This window comes from Manacus candei, unplaced genomic scaffold (genome assembly GCF_025592945.1).
Source record: "Manacus candei isolate 608988 ecotype Guabito, Panama unplaced genomic scaffold, ASM2559294v1 h1tg000007l, whole genome shotgun sequence".
Classification (NCBI taxonomy): Eukaryota; Metazoa; Chordata; class Aves; order Passeriformes; family Pipridae; genus Manacus; species Manacus candei.
The window spans coordinates 9047157-9073898 of NW_026138055.1; the positions used below are offsets into that span (position 1 = coordinate 9047157).

General features: G+C 55.1%; 1 protein-coding gene and 1 long non-coding RNA gene across 2 annotated transcripts; one reads left to right on the forward strand and one right to left on the reverse strand.

Moving 5' to 3' along the window:
- Window positions 1-5235: 5235 nt before the first annotated feature.
- Window positions 5236-22274, reverse strand: ZNF395 (zinc finger protein 395). The gene is given in 10 exon segments (XM_051809811.1): window positions 5236-5484; window positions 9262-9296; window positions 9298-9363; window positions 9463-9555; window positions 12801-13077; window positions 16701-16801; window positions 17805-18034; window positions 19392-19504; window positions 19785-19939; window positions 21478-22274. Coding segments are annotated over 10 exon segments (1623 nt in total). The 5' UTR covers window positions 21919-22274; the 3' UTR covers window positions 5236-5372.
- On the forward strand, window positions 10292-11500 carry LOC127481035 (uncharacterized). The gene is made up of 4 exons (XR_007908090.1): window positions 10292-10345; window positions 10830-10899; window positions 11012-11122; window positions 11437-11500. It is a non-coding gene; the product is annotated as an uncharacterized LOC127481035 (long non-coding RNA).
- Window positions 22275-26742: the final 4468 nt, after the last annotated feature.

Genomic DNA, 26742 nt, shown 5'->3' on the forward strand with positions numbered 1-26742 from the left:
CCAGTTCCTCTCTCACCTTAAAACGCGTTAAAAATAAAAATAAAATAAAATAATACAAAATTATCCACTTTCTGTTGCATCAAAAAGGCAACTCGGACTCGCAGCTCCGGGCCCGCATCTGTGAAATCCCGGGGGGGGGTTAGCGTTTATCAAACCCCTCCCTGCAGCTTCAGGGCCTTTTTCGGGATGCTGTCCCCTCATGGAATTCTCCTGCAGAGGCTGGCAGGACCTGGGAGTGACAGGGAATGGTGTCACCTCCAGCTGGGGCCGGTCACTGGTGGTTCCCCAGGGCTCAGCGCTGGGAACGGTCCCGTTAAATCCTCACGGATGGTCTGGGATCGAGGCACCCTCAGGCAGAGGTGGCAGCAAGCTGGGTGGGATGTGGATCTGCTGGAGATCAGGATCGTCTCCAGAGGGATCTGGACAGGCTGGATCCATGGGATTGAGGGGTCAAGGCCAACGGAGTGAGGGGCAACAAGGCCACGTGCCGGGAATTGCTGGTGGGTCACCACAACCCCATGGAATGTTCCGGGCCGGGGGAAGAGTGGCTGGAAAGATGGGAAAGGCCCTGGAGGTGCTGGACACGAGCCCAGGTGGGCAAGGGGGCCAAGGGCTGTGCCAGCCCTGGTGTGGCAGCAGGAGCAGGGAAGGGATTGTCCCCCCACTGCTGGGGCACCTCCAGGGCTGGGGGCAGCTCTGGGACACTCCCAAAAATGGGACACATGGAGGGGCTGGGAAGAGAACGGAGCAGGGAAGGGGTTGGAGCAGCAGGAGCGGCTGAGGGAGCTGGGGGGGCTCATCCCAGAGAAAAGAGGGATCAGGGAGTACCTTCTGGCTCTGCAACTCCCTGATGGATCCAGGGAAGGGTCAGGCTCTCCTCCCAGGGAACGAGGAGCAGGACGAGGGGAAACGGCCTCAAGTTGTGCCAGGGGAGGCTCAGGTGGGACATCGGGAACAATTCCTGAATGGAAAGGGTGGTCAGGCCTTGGAAGGGGCTGCCCAAGGAGGTGGTGAAGTCCCCAATCCCTGGAGGTGCCCAAGGAACGACCTTGGGCACAGGTTGGACTCGGTGACCGTGAAGCCCTTTCCCAACCTGAATAATTCTGCGATTCCACGTTAAAAACTTGATGAAATCAGGGTTTTTTTTTTTCCGGGAAAAAAACCCCCAAAAGACGGGATGTGGAGCGGCGGGGCCGTCGGCGGGCACACGACGCTCTCTAGTGGTGCCAGGAAGGGTCGTGCCAACCGCATCCTTAAACTCCACCAAGGAGGAAGGGCAGGAAAAACATCTCCGGGATGAGGACGAGCGGCAGGAAAAGCGTCCCCACCTCTGGATTAGGGACAGGGAGACCCCCCTCTTGCCCTCCCCAAGCCCTGGGCTCCAAGGACACACCACGGAGGAGTTTTTTTCAGGCGACTTTTTCCTTTTTATTTCTTATAAAATATATTTCGTTCTCGCCGCTTCGTAAAAATTACATTTCACATTTCTCTCCTTTCAGTTTTTTTTTTTTTTCCCTCTTTTTTATTTTTTTTTTGTTCTTTTTTTTTTTTTCTGTTTTATTTTGGTTTTGGTTTGTTTTTGTTTTTTTTTTAAAACAATAAAAATAATCCTCGGAAGACAAGTCGAGAAAAAGCTCCGACGCCGACGGGGAAGTCGCCGGATCCGGCACCGGTGGCACGGCCACGGTGACAAAAAGTGTCCCCAACCCCTTCCCTGCTGCCACCAAATCTCCCCCCTTTTCCAAAAAAAAAAGTCTAGGAAGAGTATCCTGGTTGGAAAAACGGGAGAGCACCCTCCAATTAATTAGTGCCCAATTAAGAGGTTCTTATATATGGACACGGACGAGCTCTGGGCGGGTGGATGAGGGAAAAACTTTCCCAGTTGGATTTCCAGTTGGAGCTAAAGAGGAAAAAATAGGGGGTTTTGGAGACCACTCAAGAATCCAACAGTGGTTTTTGGAAGTGAGTTAAAAAACAACAGGAAACGGGGGGGAAAAATTGGGAAAGGGGGTGAAAAAAATTAGAAAATCCGATGTCAACCGACCCGATGGACACGGTGGAAAGGTCCTGTTATTTCTGTAAAAAGACAAGATTTTTCTGGTTTGAAGTGTAAAAATTCCAGAAGAGGAATTCCAAAAGGGAAAAAGAGACCCTCCCCAGCACCAGTCTGTCCGTTAAAAAATAATAAAAATTAAAAAAAACCAGGAAAGAGCCATGAGTTTTAAGGACAAATTTTGTCCAGTGGAATTTGTACCGCAAAAAAACCCTCGGGAAAGCAGCTGGATGCACTTCCCACTCCTAGTCAAAGGTTGGGATCCAACATTCCTATGCCAGGGAATTCCCTGCCAGGCAGGTAAGTGCTCTGAGGTGTGGGAGGAGGAGGAGGAAAGAAAGGAGGAGGAAAAAAAGGAGCAGGAAAAAGGAAAAGGAGGAAAAAAGAGCAGGAAGAAAAGGAGGAGGGAAAAAAGGAGGAATGAGAAGGAGGAGGGAAAAAAGGAGGAGGGAAAAGGGAGAGGGGAAAAGGAAGAGAAAAAAGGAGGAGAAAAAAGGAAAAGAAAAAAGAGCAGGAAAAAAAGGGTGGGGGAAAAAAGAGCAGGAAAAAAGAGCGGGGAAAAAGGAGGAGGAGAAAAAAAGAAGGAGAAAAAAGAAGGAGGAAAAAGGAGGAGGAAAAAGGAGGAGGAAAAAGGAGGAGAAAAAAAGGAGGAGAAAAAAGGAAAAGAAAAAAGAGCAGGAAAAAAGAGTCAGAAAAAGGAGGAGGAGGTAAAAGGTGGAAAAAAAAGGAGGAGGAAAAAGGAGGAGGAAAAAAGGAGGAAAAAAGAAGGAGGAAAAAAGAGGAGGAAAAAGGAGGAGAAAAAAAGGAGGAGAAAAAAAGAGCAGGAAAAAAAGGGTGGGAAAAAAGGAAGAGAAAAAAGAGTGGGGAAAAGGAGGAGGAGGTAAAAGGAGGAGAAAAAAAGGAGGAGGAAAAAGGAGGAGAAAAAAAGGAGGAGAAAAAAGAGCAGGAAAAAAAAGGGGGGGAAAAAAGAGCAGGAAAAAGGAGGAGGAGGAAAAAGGAGGAGAAAAAAAGGAGGAAAAAAAAGGTGGGGGGAAAAAGGCAGAGAAAAAAAGAGCGGGAAAAAAAGGCGGGAAAAAAGAGCGGGAAAAAAAGGTGGGAAAAAAAGAGCGGGAAAAAAGGAGGAGGGAAAAGAGGAGGAGAAAAAAAGAGCGGGAAAAAAGAGTGGGGAAAAAAAGGAGCAGGAGGAGGCCCTGCCTGGGCTGGGGGTGTCCCACCAGCCCCCTGGATCACCCAGGAATGTTTTTTTCCAGAGCCAAGACCTTTTCCTTCCTTATTTTATATATATATATATATAATTTTCAAAAGAGCCTTTTAACAGAAACCCAGTGATTTTCGCTTGAATTTTTGGGCACCTGAGCTCCCTCCAGTGACAATCCCGCCAGGAAGGGCCGGGATGAGGCCCATTCCAAGGGCTTCCTTTGATTCCCTGATTCCGGAGCCGCCTCTGGATCCATCCGGGGCAGAAAGGGCATAAAAAAAACCTGGATAAAATCTCCAGCTTTGCCTGGAGGGGGGGGAAGATGTCTCAGAGTCACAGGGATAAAGGCACGAGGTGCAAGGAAAAGCAGAAATTCATCTTTTTTTTTTTTTCTTGTGCTCTTGGAGCCTCTTGGAATTTATTTTTTTTTTTAAATCCTTTAAAAAATTTGAGGGACTCCCATAAAAAAAAAAACACTACACCTGGAAAAGAGGCTGAGTTTCCTGAGGTGACATAGGATGGAAAGGTTGGAGGGCAGGAAGTGCTGGGGCTTCATATTTAAAAAAAAAGTCATTTTTGCCACAAAACTCCACCCGCCGGAGGGAGAGGAAAAGGCCCTTTCCCAACATTCCCGCTCTTTGTGGGAGTGAGAGGCTCCCAAGGAGGGAAAAAAACCTCTTCCCTCCTTTGGGATTTGAGCTGGGAGAGAGGATCAGGCTGGGGGATGATCAGCTGCTACACTTGGAAAATCACAAAATAACCAAAAACCCGCCCCAAAAACCACGGGAAACACGGAGATGGATCTCCAGGCGCTTCCCTTCAATCGATCCCTTAAAAAAATCTTGGAGATCTGGGAACCTGATCCCTCCAAAAACAAGGCTCGTGGAGATCTGGGAGAAATATCTGACTCTCCCAACCACTTGATTTGCTTTTTTTAAGGAAAACTGACCCTTGAAATCCTTAAAACCAGGCCGAGCTCATGACGATCATCCAGGGATGAGCCAACTGACTCCCACTGGGCTCGATGGGATCCCTTAAAAAATCTTGGAGATCTGGGATCCTGATTCCTCCAAAAACAAGGCTCGTGGAGATCTGGGAGAAATATCTGACTCTCCCAACCACTTGATTCACTTTTTTTAAGGAAAACTGAGCCTTGAAATCCTTAAAACCGGGTCGAGCTCACGACACTCATCCAGGGATGACCCGACTGACTCCATGGGATCCAAGAGAAAACACTCCCTGCCCGCGGCAGGGTCGGAACCGGATCGTCTTTAAGGTCCCTTCCAACCCAAAACATCCCATGGTTTTGTGCTGGAGTGTTTTGGAGAACTGGGATGCCAAGGAAAACCCTTCCCAGCCTTTCCCAGCTGCTGGAATCTTAATTAAATCCACCCGGCCTGGCTTTGGAGGACACGGTGAGGAGGTTTTTCCCGGGAGCTGAAGGGACTCACAAAAGCCTAAAAACGAGGAGGAAAAACCACCTTTTGCCCTAAAATCTCTCTTTTTTTTTTCCCCTGCTTCAAATATTTCGAGTGGGGGTTTCTGGAGGCACCTCCGGGCGGGAGGTGAGGGGAGCAGGGACGGGAAGTTCCGACTCCTGCCAAAATCCGCTCCCAAAATCCGCTCCCAAAATCTGCTCCCGACTTCCTCGCGGCGTTTTCCTTTTTAAAGCTGTCGTCATTTCCGACCCCCCCTTTCCTCGAAGGAAAAGAGGGATTTGCACTTTCCAGGCAGTCAAAGACACGGGAAGGTGCCTCAAACCCTTCCCCTCTCCCTTCCCAAGCCAGGGGTTCCAGGGATTTTTTGGGCCGACCTGGGAAAATTTGAGGAGCTCTTTGGTCCCCCCGCCAAGAGGGATCAACTCCCTCCCTTCCCGATCCCAGTCCAAAAACCAAAAACAAAAAGTGGGAAAAGGGTTTTCTTGGTTATAAAAAGAGCAAACCCAGCAGGAGGAGGAGGAGGAGGAGTTTGAGGAGGAGTTTTCGCGCGGCTCCGGCTCCAGAGGCGCCTCCGGAGGTTCCCCGGGAGGTACTTCCACGTTCCCTGGTTGCAGCAGGGGAGGGATTCCGGTGCTCCCCGGGGCAGGAAGGGGAGTGGGAAGTGGCAAAGGGATGCCATGGCTCAGTCCAGGAAGCGCTGGCAGGCCTTTTTCCAGCGGCAGGCCGTGCACCACTGGTCCCGGTGCTCGATGCCGTAAACCTTGCGGCACTTCTTGGCTTCGCCGCGGACTTTCCTGGGGAAAGAGGGAGGGGACGTGGAAAAGAAGGGGGAGGTTGGTCATGGATCTGAGGGGAAGGGTCATTAAGTGGGTTCTGCTGCAGGTCAGGGAGGGGGAGAAGGAAGGGGGGGGAAGGGAAAGGGGAAAGGAGGAAGGGGGGGGAAGGAAGGGGGAAAAGGAAGGAAGGGGGAGAAAAGGCAGGAAGGGAGAGAAAGGGAAGAAAGGGGGAAAAGGAAGGAAGGGGAAAAAGGAAGAAAGGAAAAGGAAGGAAGGGGGAGAAAGGGAAGGAAGGGGGGAAAAGGAAGGAAATGGGGGAAAGAAAGGAAGGGGGGGGAAAGGAAGGAAGGGGGAGAAAAGGTAGGAAGGGGGAGAAAAGGTAGGAAGGGGGAGAAAAGGTAGGAAGGGGGAGAAAAGGCAGGAAGGGAAGAAAGGGAAGGAAGGGGGAAAGGAAGGAAGGGGAGGAAAAGGAAGGAAAGGGGGAAAGGGAAGGAAGAGAGAGAAAAGGCAGGAAGGGGGAGAAAGGGAAGGAATGGGTAGAAAGGGAAGAAGGGAGAGAAAGGGAAGGAAGGGAGGAAAAGAAAGGAAAAGAAAGGAAGGGGGAGAAAGGGAAGGAAGGGGGAAAAAGGAAGGAAATGGGGGAAAGAAAGGAAGGGGGGGAAAGGAAGGAAGGAGGAGAAAAGGTAGGAAGGGAAGAAAGGGAAGGAAGGGGGAGAAAAGGCAGGAAGGGGAAAAAAAGGGAATGTGGAGAAAGGGAAGGGAGGGGGAGAAAACAGAGGAAGGGGGAAAAGGAAGGGGGAAAAGGAAGGAAGAGGGGAAAGGAAGGAAGGGGAGAAAGGGAAGAAAGGGAGAGAAAAGGCAAGAAGGGGGAGAAAGGGAAGGAATGGGGAGAAAGGGAAGAAGGGGGAGAAAGGGAAGGAAGGAGGAGAAAGGGAAGGAAGGGGGGAAAAGGAAGGAAGAGAGGGAAGAAGGGGAGAAAAGGGAAGGGAGAAAAAGGGAAGAGGGGAAAAGGGAAGGGGCAGGGAAAATAGGGGGTCGGGAAAGAAGGGGCAGGGAAAAAAATGGGGCAGGGAAAAAAGGGTCAGGGGAAAATGGGGGAGGGGAAAAACTGGGGAGGAAAAAAAGGGGGTAGGGAAAAAGGGGCAGAGAAAGAGTGGGCAGGGAAAAAGAGGGAAGGGGAAAAAAAGGGCCAAGGAAAAAAAGGGGAACAGAGAAAAAAGGGGGAGAGAGAAAAAAAGGGGCAGGGAAAAAAGGGGGAGAGGAAAAAAGGGCAGGGCAAAAAAAAGGGGCAGGGAAAAAAAAGGGAGCAGAGAAAAAAGGGGGAGAGAAAAAAAAGGGGAGAGAAAAAAGGGGGAGAGGAAAAAAAGGGCAGGGAAAAAAAGGGGCAGGGAAAAAAGGGCAGGGAAAAAAGGGCAGGGAAAAAAGGGGGAGAGAAAAAAGGGGGAGAGAAAAAAAGGGGCAGGGAAAAAAGGGGGTAGGGGAAAAAGGGGGAGGGGAGAAAAGGGGGAGGAGAGAAAAGGGGGAGGGGAGAAAAGGGGGAGGAGAGAAAAGGGGGAGGGGAGAAAAGGGGGAAGGGAAAAAAGGGGAAGGGAAAAAATGGAGCAGGAAAGAAGGGGTAGAGAAAAAAGGGGTCAGGGGAAAAAGGAGGCAGGGGAAAAAAGGGGAAGGAGAAAAAGGGGGAAGGAGAAAAAGGGGGCAGGGGAAAAAGGGGGAAGGAGAAAAAGGAGGAAGAGAAAAAAAGGGGAAAGGGGAAACAAGGGGGCAGGAAAGAAGAGGGCAGGGAAAAAATGGGCAGGAAAGAAGGGGTAGGGAAAAAGGGGGTAGGAAAAAAGGGGCAAAGACCAAAAAGGGGCAGGGGAAAAAGGGGCAGGAAAAAAAGGGAGCAGAGAAAAAAGGGGGAGAGAAAAAAAGGGGAAGAGAAAAAAGGGCAGGGAAAAAGGGGGAAGGGAAAAAAGGGAGCAGAGAAAAAAGGGGAGAGAGAAAAAAGGGGGAGAGAAAAAAAGGGGGAGAGAAAAAAGGGGGAAGAGGAAAAAAAGGGGGAGAGAAAAAAAGGGCAGGGAAAAAGGGGGCAAGGAAAAAAGGGAGCAGAGAAAAAAGGGCAGGGAAAAAAAAAGGGCCAGGGAAAAAAAGGGGCAGGAAAAAAAGGGAGGAGAGAAAAAAGGGGGAGAGAAAAAAAGGGGGAAGGGAAAAAAGGGGGAAGGGAAAAAAGGGGGAAGGGAAAAAAAAAGGACAGGGAAAAAAAGGGGCAGAGAAAAAAGGGCAGGGAAAAAAAGGGGCAGAGAAAAAAGGGCAGGGAAAAAAAGGGGGAGAGAAAAAAGGGCAGGGAAAAAAAAAGGGGGAGAGAAAAAAAGGGCAGGGAAAAAAAGGGGCAGGGAAAAAGAGGGAAGGGGAAAAAAAAGGGCCAAGGAAAAAAAGGGGCAGGAAAAAAAGGGAGTAGAGAAAAAAGGGGGAGAGAAAAAAAGGGGGAAGGGAAAAAAGGGGGGAGAGAAAAAAAGGGGGAGAGAAAAAAAGCGCAGGGAAAAAAAGGGGCAGGGAAAAAAAGGGGGTAGGGGAAAAAGAGGGCAAGGAAAAAGGGGGAGGGGAAAAAGGGAGCAGAGAAAAAAGGGGGAGAGAAAAAAGGGGGAAGGGAAAAAAGGGGGAAGAGAAAAAAAGGGGGGAGAGAAAAAAGGGCAGGGAAAAAAAGGGGCAGGGAAAAAAGGGGGAGAGAAAAAAAGGGGGAGAGAAAAAAAGGGTAGGGAAAAAAAGGGGCAGGGAAAAAGAGGGAAGGGGGGAAAAAAGGGCCAAGGGAAAAAAGGGCCAAGGAAAAAAAGGGGCAGGAAAAGAAGGGAGCAGAGAAAAAAGGGGGAGAGAAAAAAGAGGGAGAGAAAAAAAGGGCAGGGAAAAAAAAGGGGCAGGGAAAAAAAAGGGGCAGGGAAAAAAGGGGCAGGGAAAAAAGGGCAGGGAAAAAAGGGGGAGAGAAAAAAGGGGGAGAGAAAAAAAGGGGCAGGGAAAAAAGGGGGTAGGGGAAAAAGGGGGAGGGGAGAAAAGGGGGAGGAGAGAAAAGGGGGAGGGGAGAAAAGGGGGAGGAGAGAAAAGGGGGAGGGGAGAAAAGGGGGAAGGGAAAAAAGGGGAAGGGAAAAAATGGAGCAGGAAAGAAGGGGTAGAGAAAAAAGGGGTCAGGGGAAAAAGGAGGCAGGGGAAAAAAGGGGAAGGAGAAAAAGGGGGAAGGAGAAAAAGGGGGCAGGGGAAAAAGGGGGAAGGAGAAAAAGGAGGAAGAGAAAAAAAGGGGAAAGGGGAAAAAAGGGGGCAGGAAAGAAGAGGGCAGGGAAAAAATGGGCAGGAAAGAAGGGGTAGGGAAAAAGGGGGTAGGAAAAAAGGGGCAAAGACCAAAAAGGGGCAGGGGAAAAAGGGGCAGGAAAAAAAGGGAGCAGAGAAAAAAGGGGGAGAGAAAAAAAGGGGAAGAGAAAAAAGGGCAGGGAAAAAGGGGGAAGGGAAAAAAGGGAGCAGAGAAAAAAGGGGAGAGAGAAAAAAGGGGGAGAGAAAAAAAGGGGGAGAGAAAAAAAGGGTAGGGAAAAAAAGGGGCAGGGAAAAAGAGGGAAGGGGGGAAAAAAGGGCCAAGGGAAAAAAGGGCCAAGGAAAAAAAGGGGCAGGAAAAGAAGGGAGCAGAGAAAAAAGGGGGAGAGAAAAAAGAGGGAGAGAAAAAAAGGGCAGGGAAAAAAAAGGGGCAGGGAAAAAAGGGGCAGGGAAAAAGGGGGAAGGGAAAAAAGGGCAGGGAAAAATAAAAGGGGCATGGAAAAAGGGCTTTGGGCTCCTCACCTGGTGCCCACGGCCACGCGGGGCGGGGAGGCGACCGACGATCAGGTGGGATTTGAGCAGCGGCGTTTGGGGTTCACTGAAACTCAGTGACCGACTCCGGACCTGGGGGGAAAGCAGGGATGGGTGTGAGGACACCCCTTCCCTTCCCAATCCAACCCTGCATCCCCAAAGGATGGGCAGGGAAGAGGCCCCGGGACTCACCGGCGACAGGGACGGGAGGGTGGAGGTGGCGGTGGCCCAGCTGATGCTGGTGAAGATGTGGGGGGACACCGGGATTTGGATGGAGGGCAACGCCTGTTTGGGGGGTGGGAGAGAAGAAGAGGGGTCATTCCATGGAAATTCCCACACAGTCTCCCCTTCCCTACCACCCCCAGCCCCGGATCTCGGAGTGTGGAATGTTCGGTGCCGCCCTCGGCGGGGACGTGACAAACCAAACCAAACCAAACCAAACCAAACCAAACCAAACCAAACCAAACCAAACCAAACCAAACCAACCCAACCTTCCACCCTCCCCTCCCATCCCGCCTGCTGGAGTTTTTCCACCCTTGTTCCCAGAGGTTTTCCCGCTTTTGGATGGCGTCACAAACGTTCCCCGGGACGGGAATGGACCCACAGGCCATGGATTTACACTTGAAGCTCTCCAGGGACACAAATGCCACCCCCCTGCCTCGAGATTCCCAGCTTTCCAGTTCAAGGGCAGGATCTGGCAGGGCAGCATTCCAGCATTCCAGCCCTGTGTTATCTGCCTCCCAAAAGGTGTGTTGCATTCCAGCCCGGCTGGGGGTGGAGCTGCCAGCCAGGAACAGGCACCCAAATCCCTGAAACATCCCTAAAAACCAGGTATTATGGAAACTGCCTGCCCAAGGGCTGCAGGGAAACCTCTTGGAGCTGCAGGGAAATCTCTTGGAGCTGTAGGGGGGACAATGGGACATCCCTCCAGCCAGGAACAGGCACCCAAATCCCTAAAAATCAGGTTTTAGGGAAGCTGGTTGCCCAAGGGCTGATGGGAAACCTTTTGGAGCTGTAGTGGGGAAAATGGGACATCCCTCCAGCCAGGAACAGGCACCCAAATCCCTAAAATCAAGTTTTAGGGAATCTGGTTGCCCAAGGGCTGAAGGGAAACCTCTTGGAGCTTCAGGGGGGACAATGGGACATCTCTCTAGCCAGGAACAGGCACCCAAATCCCTAAAACCAGGGGCTATGGAAGCAGAGGCTGGGCAGCTCCACCCAGCCAGGAACAGGCACCCAAATCCCTAAAAACCAGGTTTTAGGGAAGTTGGTTGTCCAAGGGCTAAAGGGAAACCACTCCAGGGATAAGAGGACATCCCTCCAGCCAGGAACAGACACCCAAATCCCTAAAATCAAGTTTTAGGGAAGCTGGTTGCCCAAGGGCTGAAGGGCAACACCTCCATGGATAACAGAACATCCCTCCAGCCAGGAACAGGCACCCAAATCCCTAAAAACCAGGTTTTAGGGAAGCTGGTTGCCCAAGGGCTGAAGGGAAACCTCTCCAGGGATAAGAGGACATCCCTCCAGCCAGGAACAGGCACCCAAATCCCTAAAACCAGAGGCTATGGAAGCAGAGGCTGGGCAGCTCCACCCCAGCCAGGAACAGGCACCCAAATCCCTAAAAACCAGGTTTTAGGGAAGTTGGTTGTCCAAGGGCTGATGGGAAACCTCTTGGAGCTTCAGGGGGGACAACAGAATGTCCCTCCAGCCAGGAACAGGCACCCAAATCCCTAAAAACCAGGTTTTAGGGAAGCTGGTTGCCCAAAGCCTGAAGGGAAATGTCTTGGAGCTTCAGGGGGGACAACAGGACGTCCCTCCAGCCAGGAACAGGCACCCAAATCCCTAAAAATGGGTGTTATGGAAGCTGGTTGCCCAAGGGCTGAAGGGTAACACCTCCATGGACAACAGAACATTCCTCCAGCCAGGAACAGTCATCCAAATCCCTAAAAACCAGGTTTTAGGGAAGCTGGTTGCCCAAGGGCTGAAGGGCAACACCTCCATGGATAACAGAACATCCCTCCAGCCAGGAACAGGCACCCAAATCCCTAAAAATGGGTGTTATGGAAGCTGGTTGCCCAAGGGCTGAAGGGAAACCTCTTGGAGCTTCAGGGGGGACAACAGGACATCCCTTCAGCCAGGAACAGGCACCCAAATCCCTAAAACCAGGGGCTATGGAAGCTGGTTGCCCAAGGGCTGAAGGGAAACCTCTCCAGGGATAACAGGACGTCCCTCCAGCCAGGAACAGGCACCCAAATCCCTAAAATCAAGTTTTTGGGAAGCTGGTTGCCCAAGGGCTGAAGGGCAACACCTCCATGGATAACAGAACATCCCTCCAGCCAGGAACAGGCACCCAAATCCCTAAAAACCAGGTTTTAGGGAAGCTGGTTGCCCAAGGGCTGAAGGGCAACACCTCCATGGATAACAGAACATCCCTCCAGCCAGGAACAGGCACCCAAATCCCTAAAAATGGGTGTTATGGAAGCTGGTTGCCCAAGGGCTGAAGGGAAACCTCTTGGAGCTTCAGGGGGGACAACAGGACATCCCTTCAGCCAGGAACAGGCACCCAAATCCCTAAAACCAGGGGCTATGGAAGCAGAGGCTGGGCAGCTCCACCCCAGCCAGGAACAGGCACCTAAATCCCTAAAAACCTGGTTTTAGGGAAGCTGGTTGCCCAAGGGCTGAAGGGAAACCTTTTGGAGCTGTAATGGGGAAAATGGGACATCCCTCCAGCCAGGAACAGGCACCCAAATCCCTAAAATCAAGTTTTAGGGAATCTGGTTGCCCAAGGGCTGAAGGGAAACCTCTCCAGGGATAACAGGATGTCCCTCCAGCCAGGAACAGGCACCCAAATCCCTAAAACCTGGTTTTAGGGAAGCTGGTTGCCCAAGGGCTGAAGGGAAACCTCTTGGAGGTGTCAGGGGGGACAATGGGATGTCCGTCCAGCCAGGAACAGGCACCCAAATCCCTAAAACCAGGGGCTATGGAAGCTGGTTGCCCAAGGGCTGAAGGGAAACCTCTCCAGGGATAACAGGACGTCCCTCCAGCCAGGAACAGGCACCCAAATCCCTAAAATCAAGTTTTTGGGAAGCTGGTTGCCCAAGGGCTGAAGGGCAACACCTCCATGGATAACAGAACATCCCTCCAGCCAGGAACAGGCACCCAAATCCCTAAAAACCAGGTTTTAGGGAAGTTGGTTGCCCAAGGGCTGATGGGAAACCTTTTGGAGCTGTAGTGGGGAAAATGTGACATCCCTCCAGCCAGGGACAAGCACCCAAATCCCTAAAACCAGGGGCTATGGAAGCAGAGGCTGGGCAGCTCCACCCCAGCCAGGAACAGGCACCCAAATCCCTAAAAACCAGGTTTTAGGGAAGCTGGCTGCCCAAGGGCCGCAGGGAAACCGCTCCGGGGGCCGACGGCGCGTCCCTCCCGCCGCGGGATTCGCGGAGCCAACCTCGCCACGACCCCTCTACCCTTCCAGAGATTCCCGGGGGGCCGATCCCAAGGAATCCAGGGAGGCGATCCCGGCTCACCTGGTAGGCGTGATCCGCCTGGATGTGCCAGAAGGAGCCGGGGGCCGACTGGCTGAGGGCGGCGCCGGCCAGGGCGGGTTCCAGCGCCGGCTGCTCCAGCAGGAGCGGCTCCGGCCGCGCCAGGGCCTGCTGGATGATGATGGGGGCCGAGGTGGCCATGGGGCTGGGGGTGGTGGGGGTGGTGGTGGCCACCTCTGGGGCCGCTTCTTCCTTCACCTGCACCTCGGTGTAGTAAAAATCCTCCTCCCGCTTCCGCGGCTCCGAGTCGGCGCCGTCCCTGGAATCAAAAAAGGGGGTGGTGGTGAAAAGGTGTCCCTGTGTCCTGCTTTTTTGGGGGATGGATCTGCCCCTTCCCAGCTGCAATCCCAAGCTCCAAAGCATCACAGCAGCGCTCTTGAGCTTCCAAGGAGGATCAACAGCTCTCCCAGGAACAGAAATGCTGGGATGGTGGCCAAAAATTCCCGTTTCGGAGCAGAAATCCAGCAGGGAAAAAAAGCTCCTGGAGGCTGTGGTGTTGTTTCTCCGGCGCTGGATGGCACTCCAGCACCGCTCCCTGCATCCCTCCTTCCCGGGAGCGTTCCCGTTGGGAAGGGAGGAGGAGGAAAATCCACGGCGGGAAACGCGGATGGGAGCGAGGTCTCCGTGGTTTTGGGGGGGATATTCCCGGAAAAATCAGGAAAGCAAACCCCAGGTAAAACACACCCCCCGACCTGGGCAATTTCAAAACTTTAACTCATATTTTTTCCTAAAAAAACTCCCCCAATTTCCCTAAAAAAAAAATAAAAATCTTATTTTTCCCCCCAATCCTGTATTTAAAAAAAAAACCCACATGTTTTTATCCCATTTGTTTCTCAAGAAACCACGATTCCCCCCCCAGAAAAAAACAAAGACATTTTTCCCAACACCTCACCATTTTACCAAAGAACCCTCAAATTTTTTCCCCACAAACCCCCACCATTTTCCCACAAAACCACTGATTTTTTCCCCCCAAACCCACCATTTCCCCCCTTAAAAACCACTGATTTTTTTTCCCCAAACTCACCATTTTTCCCCAAAACCACTGATTTTTTCCCCCCCCAAACCCACCATTTTCCCACAAAACCACCGTTTTCCCACAAAACCATTGATTTTTGTCCCACAAAACCACTGATTTTTCCCCAAAACCCACCATTTTTCCCCAAAACCACTGATTTTTTCCCCAAACCCACCATTTTACAGAAAACAACTGATTTTTCCCCCCCCAAACCCACCATTTTTCCCACAAATCACTGATTTTTTTCCCCAAACCCACCATTTTCACACAAAATCACTGATTTTTTTCCCCCAAACCTACCATTTTTCCCACAAAACCACTGATTTTTCCCACAAAACCACTGATTTTCCCCCCAAACCCAGCATTTCCACACAAAACAACTGATTTTTTTTCTGCAAACCCATCACTTTCCCACAAAACCTCTGATTTTTTCCCCAAACCACGGATTTTCCCACAAAACCTCTCATTTTTTTCCCCAAACTCACCATTTTCCCACAAAATCACAGATTTTTTTCCCAAAACCACTGATTTTTTTCCCCAAACCCACCATTTCTGCCAAAAACCACTGATTTTTTTCTCCAAACCCACCATTTTCCCACAAAACCACTGATTTTTTCCCCAAACCCCAGATTTTTTTCCCCAAACCTACCATTTTTCCCCAAAACCACTGATTTTTTCCCACAAACCCCACCATTTTTTCCCAAAGCCACTCATTTTTTTCCCTAAAACCCACCATTTTTCCCACAAAACCACTGATTTTTTTCCCCAAACCCAACATTTTCCCACAAAACCACGGATTTTTCTCCAAACCCACTATTTCCCCCCAAAACCACTCATTTTTTTTTCCCCAAAACCCACCATTTCCCCCAAAAACCACTGATTTTTTTTCCCCAAACCCACCATTTCCCCACAAAACCAAATTATTTTTTTCCCCAAACTCATCATTTTCCCCCAAAACCACTGATTTTGTTCCCAGAAACCCCACCATTTTCCCATAAAACCACTGATTTTTTTCCCACAAAACCACTGATTTTTCCCCCAAACCCAACATTTTCCCACAAAACCACTGATTTTTTTCCCCAAACCCACCATTTCCCCACAAAACCCACTGATTTTTTTCTCCCCAAACCACTGATTTTTCCCCCAAACCCACCATTTTCCCACAAAACCACCATTTTCCACCAAAACCTCTGATTTTTTTCCCACAAAACCACTGATTTTCCCCCAAACCCACCATTTTCCCACAAAACCACTGATTTTTTTCCCAAACCAACCATTTTTCCCCAAACCCACTGATTTTTTCCCACAAAACCCACCATTTTTCCCACAAAACCAATTATTTTTTCCCCCAAACCCACCATTTTCCCCCCAAGCCCCCGAATATTTTCCCCAAACCCACCAGTTCCTCACAAAACCACTGATCCTTTTTTCCCCCAAACCCACCATTTTCCCAAAAAACCACTGATTTTTTCCCCCAAAACCCACCATTTTCCCCCAAAACCCACTGATTTTTTCCCCCAAACCCACCATTTCTCCCCAAAACCACCGATTTTTTTTTCCCCATAAACCCCACCGTTTTTTCCTAATAAAACCCCTTTCCCTCCAAAAAAATTCAGGTGAAATTCTGAGGTGAAATCCTGGCACAAAAGGCAGGATTTCCAACACTGGGATTATTCCCAGCAGGAATTAGGGATGACCCAGCAGGGAGACACATGGATTTGGTGTCTGGGCAGGGACTGAGGTGGAATTTGCCTTATCCAAAGGTGAAATTTGCCTTATCCAAAGGTGAAATCCTGGCACAAAATGTGGGATTTCCAACACTGGGATTATTCCTGGCACAAAAGGCAGGATTTCCAACACTGGGATTATTCCCAGCAGGAATTAGGGATGACCCAGCAGGGACACACATGGATTTGGTGTCTGGGCAGGGAGTGAAATCCTGAGGTGAATCCTGGCACGAAAGGTGGGATTTCCAACACTGGGATTATTCCTGGCACAAAAGGCAAGATTTCCAACACTGGGATTATTCCCAGCAGGAATTAGGGATGACCCAGCAGGGACACACATGGATTTGGTGTCTGGGCAGGGACTGAGGTGGAATCCTGAGGTGAAATTTGCCTTCTCCAGAGGTGAAATCCTGAGGTGAAATCCTGGTACGAAAGGCAGGATTTCCAACCCTGGGATTATTCCTGGCACAAAAAGTGGGATTTCCAGCACTGGGATTACTCCCAACAGGAATTAGGGATGACAGAGCAGGGAGGTACACGGATTTGGTGTCTGGGCAGGGATTGAGGTGGAATTTGCCTTATCCAGAGGTGAAATCCTGGCACAAAGAGTGGGATTTCCAACACTGGGATTATTCCTGACACAAAAGGCAGGATTTCCAGCACTGGCATTATTCCCAGCGGAAATTAGGGATGACCCAGCTGGGATACACGTGGATTTGGTGTCTGGGCAGGGATTGAGGTGGAATCCTGAGGTGAAATTTGCCTTATCCAAAGGTGAAATCCTGGCACAAAAGGCAGGATTTCCAACACTGGCATTATTCCTGGCACAAAAAGTGGGATTTCCAGCACTGGGATTGTTCCCAGCAGGAATTAGGGATGACCCAGCAGGGATACACATGGATTTGGTGTCTGGGCAGGGATTGAGGTGGAATCCTGAGGTGGAATTTGCCTTATCCAAAGGTGAAATCCTGGCACAAAATGTGGGATTTCCAACACTGGGATTATTCCTGACACAAAAGGCAGGATTTCCAGCACTGGGATTATTCCCAGCAGGAATTAGGGATGACCCAGCAGGGAGGCACATGGATTTGGTGTCTGGGCAGGGACTGAGGTGGAATCCCGAGCTGGAACCGGCCTTACCCCAGGTGCTGGGTCCGGACGTGCCGCTTGATGCCGACGATGGAGCGCAGGACCTTCCCACAGCTGGGCCACAGGCACTTGTACATCACCCTCAGCGAGTTCTGTGGGACACACGGCCCTGTCACCCCCTGCCTGACCCCTCTGGGGTGGCACAGGGGTGGCACTGTCCCCTCAGGGGGTGCTGGTTCAGCCCTATGGTGGCAGTGACAGGGACAGCACCGGGTTACGGCTCTGGGGGTGACGGACGGAGCTGAATTGGGAATTTTAAGGTGAAAAGCAGCTGCAAAGCCCTGGATGGACACAAACATCTGCTCAGGGACACGGCAGAGTGTGTGCAGCCACGTGGGGACCACGTGGGCCCCTCCATTCCAGTCACAGAATCATGGAATCCCACAATCAGTGGGGTAGGAAAAGAGCTCCGAGATCACGGAGCCCAACCCTCGATCCAACCCCGCCGTGGTTCCCAGCCCATGGCACTGATGCCACATCCAGTCTGTCCTTAAACACCTCCAGGGATGGAGAATCCACCCCCTCCCTGGGCAGCCCATTCCAAGGGCTGATCCCTCTCCACGGAAAGAATTCCTTCCTGATATCCAACCTGACCCTCCCCTGGCACAGCTGGAGGCCGAGCCCTCTTGTCCTACTGCTGGTTCCTGGGAGCAGAGCCCAATCCCACCCGGCTCCCCCCTCCTGGCAGGGAGTTGTGCAGAGGGAAAAGCTCCCTCCCGATCCCTCTTTTCTCCAGGCTGAGCCCCCCCAGCTCCCTCAGCCTCTCCTCACGGGAATTGTGCTCCAGTCCCTTCCCTGCTCCAGCCCCTCCATGTCCTTCCCGAGCTGAGGGCCCAGAGCTGGACACAGCACTCCAGGGGTGGCCTCACAGGGCCACAATCCCTTCCCTGCTCCTGCTGCCACCCTGATCCCGATCCAGGCCAGGATCCATCGGCCCTCTTGGCCCCCTGGGCACACTCTGGCTCCCGTTCAGCTTCCCGGCCATCCCCACTCCCAGCTCCCTTCCTGCCTGGCTGCTCTCCAGCCCCTCTGGCCCAGCCTGGAGCTGCCAGGGGGGTCTCTCATTCCTCCTTTAACCCAGCCCCTCCCACGCACCTTCCTCTTGCGGGGGGCGGGTTCCTCGGGGAGAAAGGGGTCGGAGTCGGTCTCGAAGCCGTCGTCGGCCCGGGGGGAGCTCAGGGCGGAGTATTTGGGGCTGCCGGCGGGGTGTGGGGGCGAGGGCGTGGAGATGTCGCTGGCCCCGCTCCAGTGCCCGCTCGTGGTGCTGCTCCCGCTGTCCGAGACGTCCCCGCTCTCCTTCCAGGGATCGCAGGACGCCCGGGAGGCTGCGGGGGAAGGAAGGGGACACGACTTGAATAAACCCACCCCCCTCACCCGGGGCACAGGCCGGGCTGGACGACCCCACAACGGGTTCAATTATTTCACCGCCCTCTTAAAAAAACCCGGCAGAGCGAAAACTTTGCACCTCTGGTGGTTTATCCCTGTTTTTCCCCCCTCCCCGTCGGGCACAGCCGGTCCCTGCGGGACGAGCACATTTCCCACGGCTCCCCGGGGTTATTTTTATCCCGCCGGGTGCCTCTGACTCCTCGGGAATGAAACGGCCTCTAAAAAAAGGAGTTGACCGGGCGGTGCCCCCCTCGCGGGTTGGGACTCCTGCCGGGGCTCCCCATCCCCTGGGATGGCTGCCGGGATCGGGATCACCCCCCAGGGCGGTGCCAGGGCTGTCCCTGGCCCCGGTTGGAGGGGCTGGAGGGAAGGGAAGGGAGCTGGGAAAGGGGCTGGAGCAGCAGGAGCGGCTGAGGGAGCTGGAGGGGCTCATCCCAGAGAAAAGAGGGATCAGGAGGGACCTTTTCCCACCCCACAACTCCCTGAAAAGAGGGGGGAGCCAAGGGGTGGTCGGGCTCTGCTCCCAAGGAACAAGGGATAGAAGGAGAGGGAACGGCCTCCAGCTGTGCAGGGGAGGGGCAGGTGGGATACTGGGAACAATTCCCACATGGAAAGGGCTGTCAGGCATTGGAATGGACTGCCCAGGGCAGGGCTGGAGTTGCCATTCCCGGAGGGATTTCCAATCCCTGTGGATGTGGCCCTTGGGGACACGGGGTAGGGGTGGCCTTGGCAGTGCTGGGGGTGGTTGGACTCCGTGATCCCGGAGGGGTTTTCCAACCTTAACCATCCCTAAGGATTCTGTGCCATCCTGGCACTGTCCCAGCTCTCCACAATTCCCTGGAAGGAAGTTTCAGGAGGTCCTCAATTCCCAGAGAACAAGGGACAGGAGGAGAGGGAACGGCCTCCAGCTGGGCCAGGGGAGGGGCAGGTGGGATATTGGGAACAATTCCCACATGGAAAGGGTTGTCAGGCATTGGAATGGACTGCTCAGGGCAGGGCTGGAGTTACCATTCCCGGAGGGATTTCAGATCCCTGTGGATGTGGCTTGTGGGGACACAGGGCGGGGTGGCCTTGGCAGTGCTGGGGAACGGTTGGATTCCACGATCCCAAAGGCCTTTTCCACCCTACAGAATTCCGCCATTCCACAACCCTGGTGCCCCCCCAGCAGCTCTCCAGCGCCAGGGCTGAAGAACAAACGCGGGCAGCGATTCCCAGGAGGGACACGGAGCGCGTTCCTCCCCGCTTCCCTCCGGAATTCCGGGGGTTCCGCTCCCGTTCCGCGGGGCGGGCACTCACGGGGGAGGCCGCTCTCGCCGGCGGGAGGGCTCTGCACCACGGGGCTGCAGGACAGGCTCGTCAGCACCAGGGCCGCCACCATCTCGTCCATCTCCACGGCGGCGTCGCCTTTCCTGCGTCCAGAGGGGCGGGAAAACACGTGGAGGGGAAAAGCGGGAGGAACCGCCCGGATACGACCCCAGAGATCCCGACCCGGAACTTCGCCCCCCTCCGCCCCCAGCGACCTTCCCGTCGGGAAGGATGGGAAAGGGAGAAAAAAAAAGGAATAAATTAAAAATTAAAAATCCCCCTTAATCCTAAATGTAGCCACCCCCTGGATAATCCCGGGTACATCCATGGCATGGCCGCTCCCCGCCGGTGGACAACGCGATCCCGCCGGGAAAAGGCACGGACCTCTTGGGAACGTCGATGCTGCTGGACACGGATCTCTGGAGGATCTCGGCGGGAGGCTGGAGCGTGTCCGGCACCCTCCAGCAGCCCTGCGAGCCCTGCTCTGGCAGCAGCACCTTCCCCTGCTCACATTCCTGCCCGCTGGAGGTGAGGAGGACCTGGAAGAGGCACGAGGAGGGGTTGGTGTCGCCCGCCATCCGTGTCCTCCCAAAGGATCCCTCCGCCTGCTCTTCCCACAGGAAAAGGCTTCAGGATGAAGGCTGATCCTGTCCTGAAGGGGTTGGACTTGACTGATGTCTCAGCAGAGCAGAGGGGTGGTCAGGGTTCATCCCGACCCACCGCCAAGAGATCTTCCTCCCCCCCCCAACTCCAGCAATCCCAGGCTGAGGGAATTCCCGAGCTGGAATCAGCCGCCTCCGAGCGTCGTGGCTTTGGGTGGACTTTTCTCCAGGGAATTTGTCTGCTCTGGGTTCATTCCCACACCATCCCACGATTGCCAAAAGGATTAAAACCTGGAAGGGGGGGGGGGGGGGAAACAAGGGAGCGGAGACTTCCTGGGCGAAGCGATCCCGAATTCCCACCTTGGCTCCTCCACTCCCAGCTCCCTCAAAGCAGGGAAAGGAGATGTGCAAACCTCACCTCCTCCTTCCCAGAGTGCCAAACTCCTCCTCATGGGCACTTTTCCACCACTACCAGCCCGATCCTATCTCTGTTATAAAGGAAATATCCTGGGACAAGAGACACACTCCGTGTGTCCCTGGCTATTTCTGGGAATGGGAGCATCTCTTCATGGAAGTGCCAGGGGTGTCACACCAAGGATGGACACAGGATGGACACACACACACAGAAACTGGGGTGGAAACACTCCAGCAGAAACTGGGGTGCAAAAAGCCCTCCCAAGGCAGGATCAAGGTGAAGGGAATCAGCACAAGGATCAAGACACGGAAAATCCTGACCCTGCTTCCTGAAAACAAGGATCGAGGCGTGCGTGGATCAAGGTTGGGTTGAGGAGCCACAAAACCACTCAGGGGCCCTCCAGGTTTGCCCAGAGGGGGTTTTATGGATCCCCAGGGAGCAGCCAGGATTTGGGATCTACGTCTCCTCGGCGCTGCCTGGCCAGGAATTAACGGGAACTGCTCCAGTGGGATTAAGAGCGACTGCTATTCCCTATCCCAGGCAGTGTCCTGGCCAAGGCCAGGCCCTCCTGAGCATCAGGAGCCCAGGACACATGGAATGTGGGGGGGGCATTCCCACCTCACTCCTCCCTTTTTCATCCCAGACATCCAAACCGTCGACCCTCAACCCGGACTGAGCTCCAAGGTCTGAGCCGGGAGGGGGCTCCTTGGAACTTCCCTTCGGATTTGAAGGTGGGTTATGGGGAGATGGGATAAATTCACGGGAGAGAAGCCCCACTGGGAGCCACTTCAGGTATCAAAACCGCCTCCCTCAACCTCAGGCAGCCGGAGAAAACAGGAGGGAAGTATCAGGTGTTATTCCCTCCTCTCTGGAGACCCACTCCTGGCTGGGATTGGGGATATCTCCGGAGGGGATGGATCAGCCCAAATCCTTCAGACACAGCCAGGGCCAGGAGCATCAACAATACCCCCCACTAAAGATTCCTGGGGGAATCCCTGCTGCATTTCCCACCAGGAGAACCCAGGAGCTTCCCAGCCCATCCCACCGGCCCGGGACGTACCTGCTGCCCGGAGTGGAGCTGCCGGAGGCCGGGGAATCCGGGAGCTTGGCTGTTCTCCTCCGCGGAGAGTGCGCAGGATCCGTCCTCGGGGGCGGCGGGAGCCCGGCCCGGCTCGGGCTGCAACCCCGGGATCTGCATCCCGTCGGCAGGGACGCGGGTGCCGAGCAGGGAGCGCTTCCCCAGACGCCGGGACAGCGCGGTGGCCATGGCACTGAGGGGAGAGAAACACCCATGGCACTGAGGGGAGAGAAACACCCATGGCACTGAGGGGAGAGAAACACCCATGGCACTGAGGGGAGAGAAACACCCATGGCACTGAGGGGAGAGAAACACCCATGGCACTGAGGGGAGAGAAACACCCATGGCACTGAGGGGAGAGAAACACCCATGGCACTGAGGGGAGAGAAACACCCATGGCACTGAGGGGAGAGAAACACCCATGGCACTGAGGGGAGAGGAACACCCATGGCACTGAGGGGAGAGAAACACCCATGGCACTGAGGGGAGAGGAACACCCACGGCACTGAGGGGAGAGGAACATCCACGGCACTGAGGGGAGAGGAACACGGGAGATGTCACAGAATCACGGAATCCACCAGGTTGGGAAAGACCTCCGAGATCATCGAGCCTGACCTAGGACCGAACACCACCTTGGCACTCGGTGCCACATCCAGTCTTTCCTTAAACATCTCCAGGAATGGTGAACCCACCACCTCCCTGAGCAGCCCATTCCAATGCCCCATCACTCTTTCTTGTGAAGAACTTCTTCCTGATGTCCAACCTAAACTTCCTCTGGACACAAGACTGTGTCCTCTTGTCCTATTGCTTGTTGCTTGAGACAAGAGACCGATGGTCATCTGGTTACAACCTCCTTTCCCGTCTTCCCTGAGCCTCCTCCTCTCCAGGATGAACAACCCCAGTCACCTCAGCTGCTCCTCACAGGACTTGTGCTCCAGACTCTTCACCAGCTCCACTGCCCTTCTCTGAACATGCTCCAGCCCCTCCATGTCCTTCCTGAATTCAGGGGCCCAGAACTGGGCACGGCACTCACGGCAAGGCCTCATCAGTGCCAAGAACAGGGGGAGAACCCCTTCCCTAGTCCTGCTGGCCACGCTGTTCCTGACCCAGGCCAGGATGCCATCGGCCTTCTAGGCCACCTGGGCACGCTGCTGGCTCCTGTTCCTATCAATCCAAACCCCCAGGTCCCTTCCTGCCTGGTCCCCTTCTGACCACGGAGCTCAGCCGTCGTCTTCCCGACACCATCAGTGGGAGCCGGGAAAGCCCTGCCCTCCCAGGGGAATTCCTTGGGAATGAGCTCCCATCAACCCACAGCTCGTCCCCGTGGTCGCTTCTAAATCCTTCTGTTTTGTTCCCTTTTCCCCAGCCCAAAGGAAAGCCTGTGGATGCATCGGGACAGCCGACGTTCCCTCCGGAGCCGCCGCGATCCCGAGGCCGCCGCGGCTCTTCCCGCCTGTCCCGCTTCAACCCTGACCTCCAGACTTGGGCCCGTGCCCGGCGCATCCTGCAATTCCCTGCCCTGAAAAACTCTCCCGTCAGCAAAACCCAGCGCCCCTTCCCAGCTGGCAATTCCGACGCTCCCCTTTTCGGGAAAGGTTTCTCCTCGTGCCCGGCCCTCCCAGAGCGGATCCGGCGGCAAAAACGGGAGCATCCTCCTGCCCTGCTTTGTTGGAAAAGGGAGACTCGGGAGCGTTTTTATCCCAAAGTGTTTCTCTGTGATGATCTTTAACCCATGGGAATGGGATGTATCCGGCCACATCCCTGCTAAATCCAACGGCTCCGGCCGCTCTGTCACCGAGTGACAGCGTTTTAACGGCAGATGCCACCTTGTTTTGGGGGGTTTTTCCGGGATTATCTCGGATGAGAAAAAGCCTCCCAAGAGGCAGAACAGGGAGCTCTGGAGCCGTCCCAAGAAAGGTTACTCCGAGCCACGTCCCGCTTCAAAGGGCTCCCCGGGATTCGCGGGCGGGTTTTATGGATAACCGACCGCGCTCCGCTCGCTCCGTCCCGCCCCGGAATCCCGGGTAGAAAATTAACAGGGACCGGGGGGGAGCCGCAAAGGGACGGAGCAGGAAGAGCGGGACGGGGTGTGAAGCGGGATCAGGGGCGTGCCAGGGAAAAGCACCTCGTGGTGCCAGGGCTGCCCGCGGGGATTTCGCCGCCGGCGGCACCTTCCCTCTGGAGCGGGATCAAAGCGGCCGCTCTCCCGGCTTCCCTCTCATCTCGCCCTGCCCGGGAATACGCCGGATTTCGGGATTTCGCGGCGTACAGGGGGGTGCTCTTGAACCCACTCTTTTTTTGTGTTTTCCTGACGAATCCACGCGGGAATGGCTCGTCCAAAGGGACACCGGGAAGGCCGGGAGGGGGACGCGGCGGTGGCACATCCCAGAGCGAAGTCCCTCCGCCGGCACCGACCGCCCCACACGTTTCCTTCCCGTATCCACCGGGAAAAACCTCAGCGCCGGGAGATATCCCGGGATTTTTGGGAGCGTGGAAAACGGTGGTGCCGGATCTCGGCCGCCTTCCCGCCCGGCTCCGAGGCAGCTCCTGGCGGGCAGCCAGGAGGGCAGCGCCGAAGGTGGAGAGGCTGCTTCTCATTTCCTTCGGGCTTTTCGCTTGGCCTTCCCTCTTCCTTTCCCCTACCCCCCCCTCCCCGCCTCCTCCGGCCCGGGAATGGAGCGGGAAAGGAGGAGAGAGGGGGGGAAGGAAAACCCTCCCAAACTTTTCGGAGCCTCCCGGCGGACAGTTGAACCGCCAGATCCCATTTGGGGCGCCCCGGGGGCGGGGAGAAAACACCGAGGCCAAAAAAAAAAACACCAACCCTTCTCCTCCATCCACGTCCCAAAACACGGGAGCGAGAAGAGGAGCGGGAGCTTGGGAAGGCAGGCGGGGCCCGGGGAGGCCACGCTGCCTCCGGAGCCCTCCCAGCTGTTCCCAATCACGCGCCGCAGGGGTCAGAGCCGGCACAGATCCCAAATTATTCCCCTGCTCCGACGCCCGGGCGTGTATTTTGGCCGGCGTTTTTCCAGCCTGGAGGGGGGGGGGGGGGAGGAAACGTCAGCCCCCTTGTGTCAGCCCCTTGTGCCCGGGAACCGGCTTTGGGAAAGCGGGAGCGCCGTTTGGCAAAGGAGGAATGCTTGGATTAGCAAGGAAAGGGACGTGGTAAAAGCGGGGAGGGTGTCCCAGTGCTCATCCCGGCTCCTGTTCGCCCGGGGTTTGCCGGGAGAAAGGCAGCTCCTGCTTTCCCTGCTGCACGACCGGGACCACCGGCGCAAATCCCCTCTCCAGAGAATGTGCAGTTAGAGCACAACCCGGTTTTTTCCCTGTTTTGTTTTTTTTTTTTTATGGATAAATGCTGGTAGGTCTCCTCAAATCCAGCCTAACTCCTGCCACGGATCAACAACCTAGACCACAAAGCGTCCAGGCTACAACAGACCCCAAACGCTGCCAAGAACTGATAACGAGCCCAGTTTTTCCCCTCTCCCGGCTCTCAGTTTCCAAAAAAGCCCCTTCTCATCCCAAAATATCCCGAAGCTCTTTGCAAACCACGCTCCTGCCCCATGTGACTGGGAAAGGGGATATCCACAGGGAGATATCCACAGGGATCTCTCGTTTTTACACAGTTTGGGCCTGGATTAAACCAAGAGGCGACAAGGATCTGCCGAGCCCGAGTCGGAACCAAAAAATCCCGACGTTCCCGGACAATAACACAAAACAGGCGCTTCCAAGACTTTCCTCCTAATTCCACCTCGTTTCACAGCTTGGGTCATGCCCAGGGATGTGTCACCACGGGGAAAAAAAAGGCTCCCTGACCCTCATCCACGCCGGGCGATTCCGGAGGGAAACGATTCGGGAGGAAAAACGCGTTTGGAGGTCGCGCTCCCGACCATATCCATGTTTTTTGGGTGCCGGCGAGGGCAGAGCGACTTCCCCGAGGCATCGGGGAGCCGCCGGCAGCGAGGGGCAGCCGGGAAGGGAAAGGGAGGGAGTTGGCACTTTCTGGGAGCGGTGCCGGCAGTGCCCGGGAGGAAGCGGGCACAGGGATTCATGGCACGGACTGCGGGCACAGGGATTCATGGCACGGACTGCGGGCACAGGGATTCACGGCACGGTCTGCGGGCACAGGGATTCATGGCACGGTCTGCGGGCACAGGGATTCATGGCACGGACTGCGGGCACAAGGGATTCACGGCACGGTCTGCGGGCACAGGGATTCATGGCACGGTCTGCGGGCACAGGGATTCATGGCACGGTCTGCGGGCACAAGGGATTCACGGCACGGACTGCGGGTGTTCCCGTGTGCGGGGCACGTGGGGAAGATGGCAGGGCTGGAGGCACGGGAGGAGCAGGAGGAGGAGGAGGAGGAGGAGGAGGAGGAGGAGGAGGAGGAGGAGGGTGCCCGGGCCTGCCGCGGAGGGCGGCACCGGGCAGGGCACGTGTGCGAGGGGCGGGGGACGGGCACGGGCAGGGAGGGAGGCAGGGAGGGAGGGGGACACACACGGACCGGGCAAGCCGGGGGGAGGGACGTGTGCCGGGATTGGGGGGGGGGTGGTGGGCATGGATCGGGATGGGGGGAGGGAACAGGCAAGGGTGGGCATGGATTGGGATGGGGGGGATGCACCGGCATGAAGGGGGGTGGACACAGGCAGCGGGCAGGGGTGGGCATCCGCGGGGATTGGGGGGAGGGAAGGGGGCAGAGAGGCACAGGGTGGGCACCGGCACCGGGATAATGTAGGGGGGGGCACCGGCACCGGGCAGGAGCGGGCATAGGCACCGGGATGGATGGGGATGTACCGGGATGGGGAGGGAGGGAGGGGCACAGACACCGGGTAGGCAGGTACCGGGACAGGGGGGGCACACGCACACCGGGATGGGCGGCACAAGCACCGGGCCGGAGGGGCCGCAGACCCCCGGGGGCCGGCAGCGGGCAGCACTCGGGGAAGGGGGTGCTCAGAGCCCCGGAGTGTGTTGGGGGGGCACAGACATCGGGCTGGGGGGGCACAGACACCGGGCGGGGGGGGCACAGACACCGGGCTGGGGGGGCACAGACATCGGGCTGGGGGGGCACAGACACCGGGCGGGGGGGGCTTGCACCGGGATGGGGGGGCATGCACCGAGATGGGAGGCCACAGGCTCCGGGGAAGGGGGTGCTCGCCCCGGGACCGGCAGAGCCCCGGAGTGTGGGGTGGGGGTGGCACAGACACCGGGCTGGGGGGGCATGCACCGGGATGGGGGGGCACAGGCTCC